The sequence below is a fragment of the Staurois parvus genome, unplaced genomic scaffold, assembly GCF_062004578.1.
Source record: "Staurois parvus isolate SC_StPar_1 unplaced genomic scaffold, SC_StPar_1.0 ptg000216l, whole genome shotgun sequence".
Classification (NCBI taxonomy): Eukaryota; Metazoa; Chordata; class Amphibia; order Anura; family Ranidae; genus Staurois; species Staurois parvus.
Genome location: NW_028318012.1, coordinates 1,728,114 through 1,745,892, shown reverse-complemented (window position 1 = coordinate 1,745,892; position 17,779 = coordinate 1,728,114). Strand labels below are relative to the sequence as shown.

At 40.4% G+C, this 17,779-nt stretch overlaps 1 protein-coding gene across 2 annotated transcripts in view; it reads left to right on the top strand.

Annotated features, from left to right (window-relative positions):
• ZEB2 (zinc finger E-box binding homeobox 2) overlaps positions 1 to 17,779 on the top strand; it is a 197,047-nt gene that overhangs the window by 169,445 nt on the left and 9,823 nt on the right. For both annotated transcript variants that reach the window (XM_089679028.1, XM_089679029.1), the window contains 5 exons: positions 3,725 to 3,796; positions 4,682 to 4,870; positions 6,627 to 6,841; positions 13,488 to 13,596; positions 15,553 to 17,525. In XM_089679028.1, coding sequence (XP_089535154.1) covers positions 3,725 to 3,796; positions 4,682 to 4,870; positions 6,627 to 6,841; positions 13,488 to 13,596; positions 15,553 to 17,525 — 2,558 coding nt within the window. The remainder of the gene's footprint in view (positions 1 to 3,724; positions 3,797 to 4,681; positions 4,871 to 6,626; positions 6,842 to 13,487; positions 13,597 to 15,552; positions 17,526 to 17,779) is intronic.

Here is a 17,779-nt window from a genome sequence, read left to right as displayed (position 1 = left end):
GCTCTGCATTCACAGCACACTCAGTCCAAAGCAATGACGGGCAACCACGCTGGAGCACAGGCCTGTACATAGGAAGTGGCTGCTAAGAGGTTGAAGGAGATCAGCAGCTCGGAGATCCAAAAATAATTTAAAATTGTAAAACCTGTACTATTAAAAGAAAAAAATTTCATTTTTTATAATACACACTGCAGCAAAATGAAATGTTTGGACTATCCTTACATTTTGCTCTGCTTGCCTCGTTTGGAAACCACTAATACATTTAAAGGAAGCAAGTGCAATGTCACCAAAGTCAAACGTTCCTATGTTTTTCTCACTGCCTTATAAGCTATTCATGATGAAAGTTGATCCCAATCACACATTCAAAAATCCATACACACACAAATCTTTCAATGACAATGACCAATGGGAGGAAATCCTGTTTGACTGCATTGCTAAACCGCCAGCTGCAACTTTCATGCTTGACGCAGCAGAGAAAGCCGCATTCCCATTTTTGTTGTGCTAAAGGAATGATTGTTGACCAATTAGAGATTTTCCAGCACTCTGATAAGTCTTCCAATAATTAGTACCTCCAGTGCACCAAACAGCTGCTTCAACATTAACTCTTTCCAGTCACATTTCTGCAAATGTTGCCTGCAAAGAGGGCTCCAGGAATCGTCGGCAAAGACCCGCCCTTGCTTAATGATACTGTACATATATGTAACATATCAGTCATAATAAATAACTATATAACTATATAATAACTCTACCACCTTTTTTTTTAAATTTGGGCCCCATTACTGTTATGCCCTATTGCAAAGAATACCCAATCACATACAAGAAAAACAAAAACGGCATGTTTGCTTGCACATGATTGGACCTCAATCACTAAGCTCTGGGTCAATTGCCATTGTCAAGTGCAACTTCCCTTGCAGTGTAAACAGCCTATTTGCCTTTAGTAAATCAACCCCTATGAGTGGTTGCTCTGACACTCAATCTGCAGAAAGCTTCCACCATCAGGAAACCAATCCAAAGCAATGATGGGCAACCACGATGGAGCACAGGCCTGTACATAGGAAGTGGCTGCTAAGAGGTTGCTTAATGATACATATATGTAACATATCATAGTTATAATAAATAACGGTATCTTTAGAATATAATAACTCTACCACTTTTTTTTTTTAATTTGAACCCCGTTAGTGTTATGCCCTGTTGTGCTGGTATGCAAAGCATACTAGTATATTATGGCAGACTTACCTTTAAAATGGAGCTTCCAGTGCTGTGCTTTCACCACTGTTGGCACTCCCATGCTCACCCTGGCCTTCCTTCTGGATTCGCACTCTTTGACTGGTTGAATAACTGAGCCACGATGACGTCACTCCTACGCATGGGCACAGTGCTCTGCATTCACAGCACACTCAATGTATCCTGAATGCAGAGCGACATTGCGCATGCACAGTGACATCATTGGCTAGAGTCAGTGTAAATATCTAGTAAACGTTGCAAGTTTAGGAGAAATTCACTGTACCTATAGGTAAGACTTACTATCAGCTTACCTGTAGGTACAAAGTGTAAATCAGAGTTTACTACCTCTGTAAGCCAAATCAATCATTACCTTTGTTTTGATGGATACATTTTCATTTCAACCAATCAAATCTATGGGTGATCATTTGGTAAGTACAATTATAAGGTGTATGACCAGTGTTAGTTTTGCATAACCTGCAAAGACTTTACTCCTCTATTCCACCTTCCCAACAAAACACGTGCCCTAACATGCGTTCCATTTTCAGTTCAAACAGATCGGCATTGGCGAACCGCAGCATGAAGTATGTCTTTCCCAATGCCAAGCAAGGCAACTCATTGGTGTGAACAGGTCCTTTTGAAAACAATCTATTTTCTCTTGTCCATGCCTTTTTCTGTGTTTAAAAATGTATCAAAGTACTATAAAACGTGTCTGGTGAGAAAAAGCCCGTATTAAAGCTGCCAGGGTATCTTCAGCCAAAAGAGGTGTTCACTTAACCACTGAACGTCTAATACCTCCGCACTTCCTTTTCTGATGAAGACACAAAAGAACAATAGCCTGAGAACCGTCTTCATTTTGCGCCGAGGACCTCTTGTATTTTCAAGTACATAGACTGTCGTTTTGTGTTTTTACGTATGTTCACGGATCACACGTATGAGGGTTTTTTTTCTCCTATCTTAGTCACAGTTCTCTAGCACATTAGCTGAATAAAGTTCCCTAGCTGGGGGATTATTATAAGGTGTCACCAGTGCCAGACTTTGCATGCTATGATGTACAAGTTGTGACTAGCCGGAAGCTTCGTTTAGGCTGAGGGTCAGATTAACCTAACACCTCCTTTTAAACACTTCATAAAACTCATTTCAGAAGGAAGACCGTTCAGCAGAAATATGCAAAGCACACAGTGCCACAGCCTCAAATAATCTTGTCAACTGAAAATGAGTTAGGGGAGATAAAGCCTCAATCCTGTTTAGCTTTTTTTTAAAAAAAAAAAAAAAAAACTATTTTCTAATCATCTCTTGAAATGGTTCCATCAAGTATATGCAGTAGGCCGTTGCAGTACAACATGGAGGTACTGTTGTTCTGCATTGGCCATATTGACACAAATGCTAAAATCTCATGGGTAGTGCTAAACCTGGCTTTAGATTCAAACAAGTGCTGGGTATTGAAGAGATTGACGTCTGATCTCAGACAGTTCTTACCTGGGATAATTTTATACACAAAGCCTAGTAACATTAAGCTGTTATCTGTCCTAGGTTTTGCTCAGTTCAACCAATTAGATCAGCATGTATTGTATCTAGTATATTTGACACCCGGAGCAGATAGTTTTTTTCCATCCATGTAACAATCAGTTACAATCTTGAAATTAGACAAATATTGACCAAAAAAGAAATATCAATGGTGAAAATTGCAGTGCCCCTTGGTGGTTAGTGGAAAAGCACCTTCCTGTTTTGGTAGTCGGACTAGTGGTCCTGGGGAGAAGGACCTTTATATTAATGGACAATGGGAGAAACCAATAGCTCTGTATAAAAGATAGGGTATATATAAGGGCTGAGACGATTAGTATAGCACTTGGTACAGCAGCTGTGGTGAATTAAGGGATCACCTTCAAAGCGCTGGTTCACATTATTTAAAACGCTCTTAAGCCAGCCATAGATGGTGCTGTTTTCTTTCCTGCAACCACAGGTTGGAAAGAAAATCACTGGATTCCCCTATCAACACCCCCATCAACACAGTCATGGTCCCTCCCGCGGAGCCATTGTGTTCTCCCAGCGAGGAGCCATCTCCAACAAGGAAACACAATGATTACGCAGCAATAATCTCATGAAAAATCAGACAAACTGGTTGTACCCAAGTTGATCAATCAAATCAAAATGGGTACATTCAACCTACCTATACATGGTTCAAATCCGTCTATGGCTGGCTTTACATTGTTGGCCAGTGGTCAAAACTACCCCCTTGTAAATAATCGATATCAGCGGTTACTGGGATTAAAAACTCTTCATTGCTCAAGGAACCTAGCAACCTCTAGAAGAACCTTCAGGCTTTCACAGAATCCTGGTTGAGAAACCTTGAATTCGATGGTCAACTTTTAGGCTGTACCAAAAAAAAAGCCAAAATATTGTTGATGTGAATTGCAACACAACCTGAATAACTCCATATTTTAAGCCCTACAGTGCTTCCTATGCTATTTATTTCATTTTTTAGCTATTTTCTTTTGTTTTTCAGATGAAATGAAAGGGGACTATGATTGTATGGGACCTGAAGCCACTCACGTAACCACTATTAATAACGGTACAGGTAATGATTGCTATGTTTTCTCAAATCAATCAATTTTATAAATTGTTCATTTGTTTAACCATATCCTAAACATATCCCCCAAAATGTAAAATAGGGAACACTTTAAGTGTAACGCCAGCCTGCCCAAATCTTGAACCTAATAGAAAGTTCAGAACAAAGTGACACTACACCTGTTCTTCTTAAGCTCCACCCCTTTTGGTGTGTCTCTCACAATTGGTCATAATTATGTAAACTGTTAAAATGGCAAAATAAAAGGGGGTATTTTTTATTTTTATTTATTTTTTTTTAATCTGAATTTATTATTTTTTTTACAAAGTTATGTAAAAAATATTATGGGCTTTTCCCTAAGAAATATTTAAATGACAGGGAGCCATAAGAAAGACACATGGTTCTGTAAGTGAATGCTGTGCCGTATTTTTCTTACCCTCCAATAAGATTGTTTGTTCAACTAGCAATTACCCAATATTGTCAAGTTAAGAGTCCACTTGTAAGCTGTTAAGAATTGGAATGGGGTCAGAGGTTCTAGGCAACGTTAACAGCTTACTCTCTTTACCATGGGTCATAGAATGCCAGTTCTAGAGGACATCATTGTTGAGCATTAGTTGTGTTTATTTACGTAAGTGTATCCTACTTGACTGTTAGCGAGTAACATTCTGCCCCGAGGGCACGTTTTTTCACCACTGAGTGTAATAATGGATGACATTTCTTTAATCTTACAAAATAAAGTGGATTCCAATCCCCCGTTCAGATTTTGAACTCCACGCTGCCTGCAAATGCACAATTTCCGATTACTGTCATTTTTTTCGTCCCCTACTTTTCATAGATTGATAGCTAAAGAGACAGATGATTTTTCCTGACAACTTTTTGTTCTTTGTTGTTCCACAGTAAAGAACACAAATTGCACTTCGGAGTTTGAAGACTATTTCACCAATAGAAAGATGGATAACAGCGATGGGCACGGTGTTAGCATAGCAGAGTACTTACACCGCAGTGACACGGCCATCATTTACCCAGAAGCCCCAGAGGAGCTGTGCCGCTTGGGAACACCAGAAGCCAACGGACAGGAGGAGAATGGTGAGGCTATGATTCATTTTTAGATACTACAAGGAGGACCCGTTGCAGCTGTTGCAATTATAAATGCACTCTGTGCTGGGGTGTTTACCTTAAAATTTCAGGAACAGCTGCACGGGCCTGGAATTCCATGAGCCGAACATTCAATAAGCTCATGATGTCCTGTTTGCGAGTTCCTGACATTTTTCACTGCACTCAAAGGACAAGAATTGCTGAACAACCAGGATCCGAGGATGAATTGAACACAACTAGCGTTAAAATTAAAAGCAAGCAAGTGTTCTAGGTAATTCTCAACATAAATTATAGGAGAACAGGAGGCCTCGGCACGGATGGATGTAACAATGAAACGATTCATCCAACTCATTGTTGTTGGGGTAAAAAAAAATATTCTAGGGACTAAGAGATATTTGCGCCTGCAACATTACAAGGGGGAAGGGTAGCCATGTTGTTTCCAAGAGACATAAAAACACTCACACCACCTCCTTGTAATGGAAATATATTATTAAAGTATATCTAAAGCCAATATTGTTTGCTTTCCATTTTTTACAGAGTAGGTAATTCTTTTTGTTCCTTGCCAAATTGTAGTCTTTGTCCTATTGGGTAGATTTCCCTTTGCTTCCTGGCCTAGAGACATAACAGGAAGTGAGGATAACTCTTGAAGTCCATCTTAGACAGTTGTGATAGATGTCCTCACCTCCTGCTGATCACTTACTGGCCCAGTGATAATGCTGACCAGGACAAATGGTGGTCTTAGCAACACTTTTGTATTGTCACCTGTTAGTATTATCAATTTTAAATCTCTAATAGTCACCTATGGCACCAATTAAAAATGTTACTACTTCAACTAGAGTAAAATTATGAAATTTTCCTTTTGTGGGACACTGAACTTTAAACTCATAATTATTGAAAGGTTCTTGAATGTGGTGTCCGTTTATGACACACAGAATAGCTGAGATTCAGAGGATCACAGCTATTCTCTGGTCATTCACAGTTTATGACACCCAGGAGAATATGTTCAGTACTTCTCTGGAGATCTGTGTTCTCCTTCCAGATTCTCCAGCCCAGAGCTGGAGAATCGGAGGGACCGAAAACTAAGCAGAGATAATTTACCTCTGCTTAGTAAACTGATCTTTTACTGTAATCTCACGAGATTATAGTAAAATCAGCCGTTTTCGAGCGTTTGTAGACCGTTCTCCAGCATTTGTAGACCGTTCTCCCTTCGTTTGGAGAACTGATCTACATATGCTTCATAAACGGCATTCACAGGAGAACTGTGTTCTCCGAGAATGCCGGAGAACTGAGCAGCGATCTATTGTAGATCTATATGTAGACCGTTCTCCAGCATTTGTAGACCGTTCTCCCTTCGTTTGGAGAACTGATCTACATATGCTTCATAAACGGCATTCACAGGAGAACTGTGTTCTCCGAGAATGCCGGAGAACTGAGCAGCGATCTATTACCGCTGGTTCATAAACGGACACCTGTATTAGATAAGGAAAGCAGGAGAAATGGGTACACCGGTATCTTCTGCACATTCCTGAGATACAAAATCGTTAGATGTAAGGTCCAAAATTAATTTTCTACAGTATGAAATCATAGGTGCACAGAGGGGGAATCAACAACAGTTTAAAATGACGATACGACATTACAGCAGATTGCGTTGACTCCAAACATACCATCCTGGGCAGGAAGCCCATTAGCTGCCATTGATTCGCTGACCTTTTGCCCCATGTCTCTTTCTCTTCTATCTCTACTCTAGACCTGCCACCTGGAACACCAGATGCTTTTGCCCAGCTGCTAACCTGTCCCTATTGCGACCGGGGCTACAAGCGGTTGACGTCACTGAAGGAGCACATCAAGTACCGCCATGAGAAGAACGAAGAGAACTTCTCTTGCCCTCTTTGCAGTTATACATTCGCCTATCGTACGCAACTTGAGCGGCATATGTTGACGCACAAACCAGGGAGAGATCAGGTGGGGGGGACTGACTTTTAGTGATTCTCTCTTTAATAACCCCTTAGAGAAACTATATTGCTTTGATTGGCAATCATTATTAATTTTTCATGGCATTTTGAAGATGCAGATCTTTTAATGGTAATAGCTTTAATTGAGGTCTAAATGATTTTTTGATGGTCTCTTCTAATATGATTTAATAGTCTTATGTTCACGATCGAATGAGTGTGTTAATTTCTAATTTAGAAATTTTACTTGCACTTTAACTTCACTTTGGTTTAACGTTTTTAATGCTGCTCGAAAGGTGAAGGAAACATTGGTATTTTAATTAACGAGTTCTAAAAGAAATTACTGTCACATCGATTTTTTTTCTTTTTTTCTTTTTTTTTTTGGCGTCGTTATAGCACAACGCTATAAAACTGGCCTCATTTTAAAATGGATATCATATTTTTAGATTAAAAATTGCTGAAAAAATTGTTAATGGGCCTTAAATTTTATCACTTAAAATATTAAGTGACTGTGCCAATGCAGCTGTGATTCACATAGATTCACTTGTGTCATCACTGCAAAGAGAGAATAATGGGATTTTTTTTCTCTTAATGATATTTTGCACCTTTTTAGCAGAATTCTAAAATAAATCATATGCCTTATTTAAAGTGTATGTAAACTCTAACAATTGATTTTCTTAGTTGTTCCGTTCTGGTTTGTAAAATTGAAAGCGTTTTGTTGTATCTGTTGGAAAGGTGCAAAAATTGCCTGTTGATCCTGCCTACTTACCTCTGTTAAACTACAGTACATCTCCTCCCTACTTTACTGAGATGATGATGGGGAGAGGTTTTGTAATCCTGTATAAAGGTGACAATGCTGCTTAATAGATACAAATCAGTAACTGTTGTCACTCTAAGACAGGATGTGTGTTACTGGAAGGATCACCAGGTGGAAATAAAGGGAATAAAAAGCCTGAAAAAAGAAAACTAATGCAGCCGCCACATCTGAGGACTGGTGAGCTGCAATACAATACAGTATGTTTTTGTTTTTGGGTTTAGATACATTTTAAGTGCAATCTCTTAGACTCTGGTTTGGTAATAATTCCCACTCTAGTTGCAGTTCTTATCTATAGCAAGCAGCTTTCCCCCTGTAGCTGGACACTTTTATGGGCATATTATTAGCACAGGAATAATATACTTCAATGTGGAGGAGAACAGAAGCAACAAGTAGGGACTATTCAGGAGTAAGACCATAATCAAAGCCAGGAAGGAAGACACCAAATGGTGTATCAAAACATGATCTAAGGGCTAAACCAAGACAAGGCAGGTTCAAGACAGACAGAGAGGGTTCGAGGTCAAGTAAGCCTGGGTTAGAAACAGCAAAGCAGTCCACAAGCACACCCTAGAGGCAAAAAGTAAATTCTACCATGAGCATTGACAAAAAGAGACTTCATTTTATATGGACAAGAGTCAATCACTAGCCTTACAATTCGCTGCAATAATTACCGTATGTATGAAGCAACCTTAGGAGATTATTATTTATTTATTTCAGGTACTTATATAGCGCCGTCAATTTACACAGCACTTTACATATATATTGTACATTCACATCAGTCCCTAACCCTCAAGGGGTGTACAATCTAAGGTCCCTAACTTACATTCATACATACACATACTAGGGCCAATTTAGACAGGATCCAATTAACCTACCAGCTTGTCTTTGGAGTGTGGGAGGAAACCGGAGTACCCAGAGGAAGCCCACGCAGGCACAGGGAGAACATGCAAACTCCAGGCAGGTGGTGCTGTGGCTGGGATTTGAACCAACGACCCTAGTACTGCCAGGCGGAAGTGCTAACCATTTAGCCACTGTGCTGCCTGATTACGGTATGTACTAAAACTGGAGAGTGCAATCTCTGGTGCAACTCTGCATAGAAACCAATCAGCTTCTAGGTTTTTTTGCCAAAGCTTAATTGAACAAGCTGAAGTTAGAAGCTGATTGGTTTCCATGCACAGCTACACCAGATTCTGAGTGAACCAGCTTTAGTAAATACACCCCTAAACCCTGGTTCACACTGAATGCAGCTTTGAAATCACACAACTTCATTTGAAGTCGCGCAATTTCAAAGCTGCTGGTTTGTGCAATTTCATGTGCGGCTTGCCTGACATCTGTGCGACTTTATGGACAGATGTCTATACAAGTCGCACATGAAATCGCCAAAAAATAGTGCAGGAACCTGTTTTCAAAATCGGTGCCACAACGCAAAGTCGGAGTTGAACTCATTTGAGCAGTTCCATAGGCACAATAGGGAGCGACTTGTCATGCGATTTCGAACTGTCAAATTTATTTATTTTTGGGTACTTATATAGCGCTGTCAAGTTACGCAGCGCTTTACATATATATTGTACATTCACATCAGTCCCTAATCCTCAAGGGGCGTACAATCGAAGGTCCCTAATTCACATTCATACATACACATACTAGGGACAATTTAGACAGGAGCCAATTAACCTACCAGCATGTCTTTGGAGTGAGGAAACCGGAGTACCTGGAGGAAACCCACGCAGGCACAGGGAGAACAAATTGCATGACAACTCGCATTTGGGGGAGGCTTAATGTGAGCTTGAATGTGCACTGTTTGGCAGACATGCCCACATTCCTGGTCAAACTGTAAATGTCTCCTGCATATACATGAGCTAGCATATGAGGGCCACTGTGAGCAGAAGACCTGACTATTACAAAGAGCAGCAGTAACTTCTAGTAGCCAATTGGACAACAGCTTTCAAAAGCATTGAAGAAATCAGATATTGCCTTTCCTTTTGTAAAAGGAAGAGCAATAGCATTATCTACTCACAGTAGCCAATCAGACCACAGCTTAGGAACCAAATGGATGCTGGCTTTTGTAGACCATCATAGAGAAATGACAGCTGGAATCTCATTGGAACAAAGAACTCGTCCTTTTCCATCACCGTTAAAAATATTATTGCGTCAAATATAAAAATTGTATTTATAAAAAAAAATATCTGGGCAGCACAGTGGCTAAATGGTTAGCACTTCCACATGGCAGTACTAGGGTCGTGGTTTTGAATCCCAACCACAGCACCACCTGTCTGGAGTTTGCATGTTCTCTCTGTGCCTGCATGGGTTTCCTCCCAAACTCAGAAGACATGCTGGTAGGTGAATTGGCCCTAGTATGTGTACATATGAATGTGAGTTAGGGACTGTACGCCGCTTGAGGGTTAGCGACTGATGTGAATATACAATGGCGGACTGACCATTTGGAAACTCAGGCACTGCCAGAGGGCCCTGGGTCAGTAGGGGGCCCTATGAGATGCCCCTGGTACCTTTTTCATAGGCTTTTTTGAGTTTGGGCAAGGACACAGGGGCCCCATGATCCCCTATTGCCCGGGGGCCCCATGAGTTGTCAGTCCGCCCCTGATAATATATATGTATTGGCAGTGCAGTGGCTAAATGGTTAGCACCTCCACCTGCCAGTACTAGGGTCATTGGCTCAAATCCCAGCCACGACACCACCTGCCTGGAATTTGCATGCTCTCCCTGTGCCTGCATGGGTTTCCTCCAGGTACTCCAGTTTCCTCCCACACTCCAAAGACATGCTGGTAGGTTATTTATTTCAGGTACTTATATAGCGCCGTCAATTTACACAGCACTTTACATATATATTGTACATTCACATCAGTCCCTAACCCTCAAGGGGCGTACAATCTAAGGTCCCTAACTCACACTCATACATACACATATTAGGGCCAATTTAGACAGGAGCCAATTCACCTACCAGTATGTCTTTGGAGTGTGCAAGGAAACTGGAGTACCCGGAAGAAACCTGCACAGGCACAGAGAGAACATGCAAACACCAGGCAGGTGGTGCTATGGTTGGGATTTGAACCGACAACCCTAGTACTGCCAGGCGGAAGTGCTAACTATTTAGCCACTTGGCTCCTGTCTAAATTGTCCCTAGTATGTGTATGTATGAATGTGAGTTATTATTATTATTATTATACAGTATTTATAAAGCGCCAATAGTTCGCTCAGCGCTGTACATTACAGAGGGGGACAGAACAAGTGACAGAACAATACCAATACAATGCAAAACATGAGGGGATTGAGGGCCCTGCTTTTTGGAGCTTACAATCTTGGAGGGAGGGGATGGTGGCACAGGAGGAGATAGCTGTGGGGGATGGAGTGGTAGGAGGAGTGGAGGAGGTCGGCAAGTTAGCAGGGGGTGGGGTAGGCTTCCCTGAAGAGATGGGTTTTCAGGGTGCGCCTAAAGGAGAGGAGGGTAGGTGATAATCTGATGGGTTGGGGCAGGGAGTTCCAGAGGATGGGTGACACCCTGGAGAAGTCCTGGAGGTGGCCATGGGAGGAGGAGACCAGGGAACTAGAGAGAAGGAGGTCTTGTGAGGAGCGGAGTGTGCGTGCTGGGCGGTACTTGGATATTAGGTCAGTGATGTAGTTCGGGGCAGTGTGGTGGACAGCTTTGTACGTCAGCGTTAGGATTTTGAATTTGAATTTGAGTTAGGGACTTTAGATTGTACGCCCCTTGAGGATTAGGGACTGATGTGACTGTACAATATATATGTAAAGCACTATGTACATTGACAGCGCTATATAAGTACCTGTAAAAATAATAATGTAAAATTGACAGCGCTATATAAATACCTGTAATAAATAAATAAATAAATATCTCTACAGAAATCAGGTTACATTTACGTTCAGTATTTATACAAATTTTATTCTGTCCTGTCATAAAAAATACATTTAGCCCATAAGACATACATTTTCAGCTAACCAAAAAAAAAAAAAGATGCCAAAAAGCACGCGAAAATGTCTAGCAGCGCCGCGGCTGAGCCTTGAACATGTACACGTCGATGCACTTGCTTGTGTTGGCGCGTTCCGACTACAAGCTTTGGTGTTGAAAAGTCCCCTCATTTGCTCGTGGCATTTACAATTAGTAAATTAAAATGATTGTATCATATTAACAGTGGCACAACTAAAGTTTATAGTGGTCCTCGGAGGGCTGTGGGGGGAGTCCGAGCAGCTGTTGCTGTTTGTTTATGCAACTCAGCAACATATGAGCCCTGGTCCCTCAGTGGAGATCGACGGGTTGGGCTAAGGCTTGATCTTTGAAGGTTGCTAGTGTTTGAACAAACCTCCCTGTATCCTGTGTACACCATCTGTCTCACCAGGAATGTGGGAAGGCTCAGTACACCCCAGCAGTTGTCATGCCGCTTCTGTGCTCACTGTCTTTTTGTGTGTGTAAAAGCTTTTGTGTCCTACTGCTTGAAACTGGCTGACATACCTTGAGCATCGCCACACTGCTATTTCCACATCCTCTGTTGGAACTGACATGTTTCTTTACACTTTAAACCTCACCTTCTGTAACAAACATATACCTGACTTTTCACACAACGGTCAGATATTTTATCAGCAGGGAACAGCAAATTGACCTTCTGATAAATAATCAAAGAGCGGTCTTGCTTGTTGCCTCTAGGTCAAGTTTCTTTTTTTTTTGTCCTTTATTTTGGCCAGGAAAAGATGTTCTTCTTTTCTAGCCAACCATTTTTTCTACCTGATTTGACAATAAAGTGCAAAAAAAAAAAAAAAACCCTAAAAGAATTTTGTGGTTAACACACAAAAAAAAAAGTCAGTCCATATTGTTTCTGTAGATCAAATATGACCAGTACATTGAATATTTTTTAAATATTTTGTGTATTGTGGAGAAAATATGTAAGGTACTCTTCTTTCTTTCTTGAATGGTTTTAACTACCGTAAAAAAATTGTTCAAATTAAGCTTTTTTTTTTTAAAAAAAAAATCTTTTTTGTGTTTACGTAAGAATGATGAATTGCCTCTAGGTCAAGTTTTTTTTTTGTCCTTTATTTTGGCCAGCAAAAGATGTTCTTCTTTTCTAGCCAACCATTTTTTACAATAAAGCGCAAAAAAAAAAAAAAAAACATCAAAAGAATTTTGTGGTTAACACACAAAATAAATGTCAGTCCATATTGTTTCTGTAGATCAAATATGACCAGTACATTGAATATTTTTTAAATATTTTGTGTATTGTGGAGAAAATATGTAAGGTACTCTTCTTTCTTTCTTGAATGGTTTTAACTACCGTAAAAAAATAGTTCAAATTAAGCTTTTTTTTAAAAAAAAAATCTTTTTTGTGTTTACGTAAGAATGATGAATTGCCTCTAGGTCAAGTTTTTTTTTTTTGTCCTTTATTTTGGCCAGTAAAAGATGTTCTTCTTTTCTAGCCAACCATTTTTTCTGCCTGATTTTACAATAAAGCGCAAAAAAAACCCTAAAAGAATTTTGTGGTTAACACACAAAAAAAATGTCAGTCCATATTGTTTCTGTAGATCAAATATGACCAGTAGATTGAATATTTTTTAAATATTTTGTGTATTGTGGAGAAAATATGTAAGGTACTCTTCTTTCTTTCTTGAATGGTTTTAACTACTGTAAAAAAATTGTTCAAATTAAGCTTTTTTTAAAAAAAAATAAATATTTTTTTGTTTACGTAAGAATGACGAATACATTTTTATTTGTTGGTGTTTAACATGTGTTCTATATAATGTGCATTGTATCAAATCACATGGTTTATCAAACTAGTGTTCAAAATAATCTTGTTTCCTTTTTTTTAATATCTTTGTTACACAGCATCAAATGTTGACCCAGGGAGCTAGCAATCGCAAGTTTAAATGCACAGAGTGTGGCAAAGCCTTCAAATATAAGCACCATTTAAAGGAACACCTTCGGATACACAGCGGTGAGTAACAACTGTTGCAGGTGTTATCTGGGTTTGATATATTTGATAGGATGTGGACAATGTTAATTTTAATATTTATTCAAGTAAGTACTTATAGAGGGAGATTTGCCAAAACTGGAGCAAACAGAATCGGGTGCAGCTTTGGTTAGTAACCAATCAGTTTCCAAGTTTTATTGTCAGCGATAAATTGAACAAACTGAAATTAGAAGGTGATTGGTTACTATGCACAGCTGCACCAGATTTTGTGTGCTCCAGTTTTAGCAAATCTCCCCCATAATTTTCTAAATCTTTAGTTGCAGACAGGGGCGGACTGACCATTTGGAAACTCGGGCACTGCCCGAGGGCCCGGGGTCAGTAGCGGGCCCCATGAGATGCCCCTGGTACCTTTTTTCATATGTTTTTTTGAGTTTGGGCAAGGACACAGGGGCCCCATGATCCCCTATTGCCCGGGGGCCCCATGAGTTGTCAATCCGCCCTTGGTTGCGGATGACTGTTAACCTGTAATTAACTAGTGTAAGTTAGGAACGTATTATTGGATGTTCCTTATTTAAAGTGTAGCAAACAGCAAGGAGCATATTTATAAAGCAGTGAATGTGACATTCACCAGACATTCAGCCTGGGTTCAAACTGATGCGGTGTGGAAATTTGCAGCGTTTTCTGTGCGAATTCTGCACTACATCACAATTGCACCCCGTTCATGCGAACCGCTGCTGGAGTGTATGTTAAGTTAACAACACCCCAAAATCGGTCCGCAAAACGCGATGCGATGTGCAGAATTGGATCGCATAGATGTGAACACTCATACAATCCGATTCTAGTGCGGACCAAAAAAAGGGTCTTGCACCTTTTTGGTGCGGATGCGGTGTGATTGGAGCCATACAAAATGTATGGCTCCAATCGCACAGCACACAATTCGCTTTTGATTTGCACAGGAATGCGGTGCGGGTCCTGAGCATATCTCATGTGATATACCGCACAGCATATATGTGAACCCAGACTCACAGGTGGTTCATCATTCCTGGCAATTTTTGTAATTTCAAACAGGTACACCTGGAAGAGTTACAAAGAAACACAGTGCCTCTAAGTGTGTACTGTGAAGATATTAAATACCTTCACAGTACACACTTAGAGGTGTTTCTTTGTTTCCCTTCTTCAGAGTTATGTTTTGCTCCTACGCAGCTTGCCCTTAGTGCCTACTGGGCTACCCTTACCCCTGCCCATTTGGAACTCATCAAACATACATGGACTGCCACACCATGCGCTTGTTATCCCTTTTGTATTGACACCTGGAAGAGTTACCTACAGTGAATTTGGTAAATGTCACAATCACCACTTTTTAGATATGTTTCCAAACATAAATAATTGCTGCAGGAGGTTTTACATAGGAAATGTTTTAATCATCCATAAACACTCTAATAAGGATAAAAAGACTGGGAGTGATTGTGAATATATTAAATTAATGTAATGTGTTTTAAGAATACCAATGATCGAATAGATTATCTATTGAAACAACTCTATTCAAAGAAAATTGAAGCTTCCTGCAACAAAATACTCCTAATACTTAACTCTCCGGAGGTCCTAGGTTTGCTCTCCTGAAAAGCCATGGCCTTCTAGGGGTGGCAGATACTTATGAGCCCCACTGTGCACTATGGTTTCATCTGCCAACCCCAAATGTAACTACAGGAAACAGACGTTACATAGGGCCAACAGATGGAACCAAAGTTCCAGAACTGTGGGAAAAACTGAAGGTACTTTGGTGACTGTAACTCTTAAACAGAGTGAAGATCAGACATTGTATCTGCTAAGAGAAGTAATTATTAAGATTTTTCTTTTACAGGGAGCTTCTTTTTCATAGATTTTCATAATGACAGAGTTATGTTAAGCAGAAAGCTAGTTATTGCTAGGGTTTAGCCCTTTGGGAGTGACTCATTCTCTTTTTCATTTCATCCCCCACAGGAGAGAAGCCATATGAATGCCCAAATTGCAAGAAACGCTTCTCCCATTCGGGTTCCTACAGTTCACACATTAGCAGCAAGAAATGCATTGGCCTGATCTCTGTGAATGGGAGAATGAGAAACAACATGAAGGCAGGTTCATCTCCAAATTCTGTGTCGTCATCTCCCACCAATTCAGCCATAACTCAGCTCCGGCACAAACTGGAGAATGGGAAACCACTTGGCTTGACGGAACCTTCGGGCCTACTTAAGATCAAAACAGAATCACTAGATTACAATGACTATAAACTTCTTTTGGCAGCCTCACACGGGTTTAATGGTCCTAATCCATTCATGAATGGTGGTCTTGGAGCCACCAGTCCCTTGGGAATTCACTCCTCAGCTCAGAGTCCAATGCACCACTTAGGTGTAGGGATAGAGGCGTCATTACTTGGGTACCCAAACTTAAGCAGTAATTTGAGCGAGGTGCAAAAGGTCCTGGAAATTGTGGACAACACAGTTTCAAGGCAGAAGATGGAATGCAAGTCTGAAGAGATTGCAAAGTTGAAGGGGTACCACATGAAGGAAACTGGACCTCAAAGAGAGGAACAAGGTGTGACGTCTCCTGGCGTCCCACCAGTGGGTCTTCCAGTTGTAAGTCATAATGGTGCCACTAAAAGTATTATTGACTATACGTTAGAGAAGGTAAATGAAGCCAAAGCCTGTTTACAGAGCTTGACTACGGATTCAAGAAGACAGTTTAGCAATATTAAGAAAGAAAAGTTACGTACCTTGATAGACCTCGTAAGTGAAGAGAAGATGCTAGAGAGCCATAATATAGCCACTCCATTTTCTTGCCAGTTTTGTAAAGAAAGTTTTAACGGTCCCATTCCTTTGCACCAACACGAAAGATACTTGTGTAAAATGAACGAAGAAATTAAGGCAGTCCTCCAACCCAGTGAAAACCTTATTCTCAATAAACAGGGCATGTTGGCTGAGAAACAAGCACTACTGCTGTCATCAGTACTTTCCGAGAAAGAAATGATTAGCCCTATCAACCCTTACAAGGACCACATGTCTGTACTTAAAGCGTATTACGCTATGAATATGGAACCTAACTCAGATGAACTACTGAAAATTTCCATAGCTGTTGGCCTTCCTCAGGAATTTGTGAAGGAATGGTTTGAGCAAAGAAAAGTCTATCCATATGCAATTTCCAGGTCACCATCTTTGGAAAGGACCAGTGGGGAGGTGGTACAAATAACCACCACTCCCACGAAAGACTCTGCATCAGCTAGGTCTCCAGTAAAACCTGTGGATTCTATCACTTCGCCATCTATAGCAGAACTTCATAACCGGGTATCAAATTGTGATACGCCTCTCAGGCTAACAAAATCTAGTCATTTTACTGGTCTGAAGCCAGTTATTGATAAATTGGACCACTCCAGGAGCAATACTCCATCTCCTTTAAATCTTTCTTCCACATCTTCTAAAAACTCCCACAGTAGTTCTTACACTCCAAACAGTTTTTCCTCGGAAGAGCTTCAAGCTGAGCCTTTGGACTTATCTGTACCGAGACAAATGAAGGAAATTAAAAGTATTATAGCCACAAAGAACAAAACCAAACCTAATAATGTCACTACTGACCACAACAATATTCATTTGCCCTCTGAGACTGTAGACGAGCCACTGAATTTAACGTACATTAAGAAGGAATTTTGCAATTCCAATAATCTGGACAAAAGCACTAACCCGCTATTTGGCTTGAATCCATTTAGTGGCAAACCTTTGTATACCACGCTTCCACCACAGAGCGCTTTTCCACCAGCCACTTTTATGCCTCCAGTTCAGGCGAGTATCCCAGGACTTCGACCATATCCGGGACTTGATCAGATGAGCTTCCTACCACATATGGCCTATACTTACCCAACTGGGGCAGCTACTTTTGCAGATATGCAGCAGAGGAGGAAGTACCAGCGGAAACAGGGATTTCAGGTAATGAACAGTAAATACGTTAGCTTTATTTTTTGGGACACCTAAGTGTCAATGTAACATTTTTATTGACAAAAGCCCACTACTGGTCACAGTCTACTGTTGGTCTGGGATCTCAAGTGTCATTGTGCTTTTGTTCTGTATCACAAGTCAAAGAACTTCATGTATAATAAAAACTGAAATAAAAACTTTCTATGACACCTATAGCAACTAATCAGATTTGTGTCTCATTTTCTGAAAAAATGTGTTTGGTATGA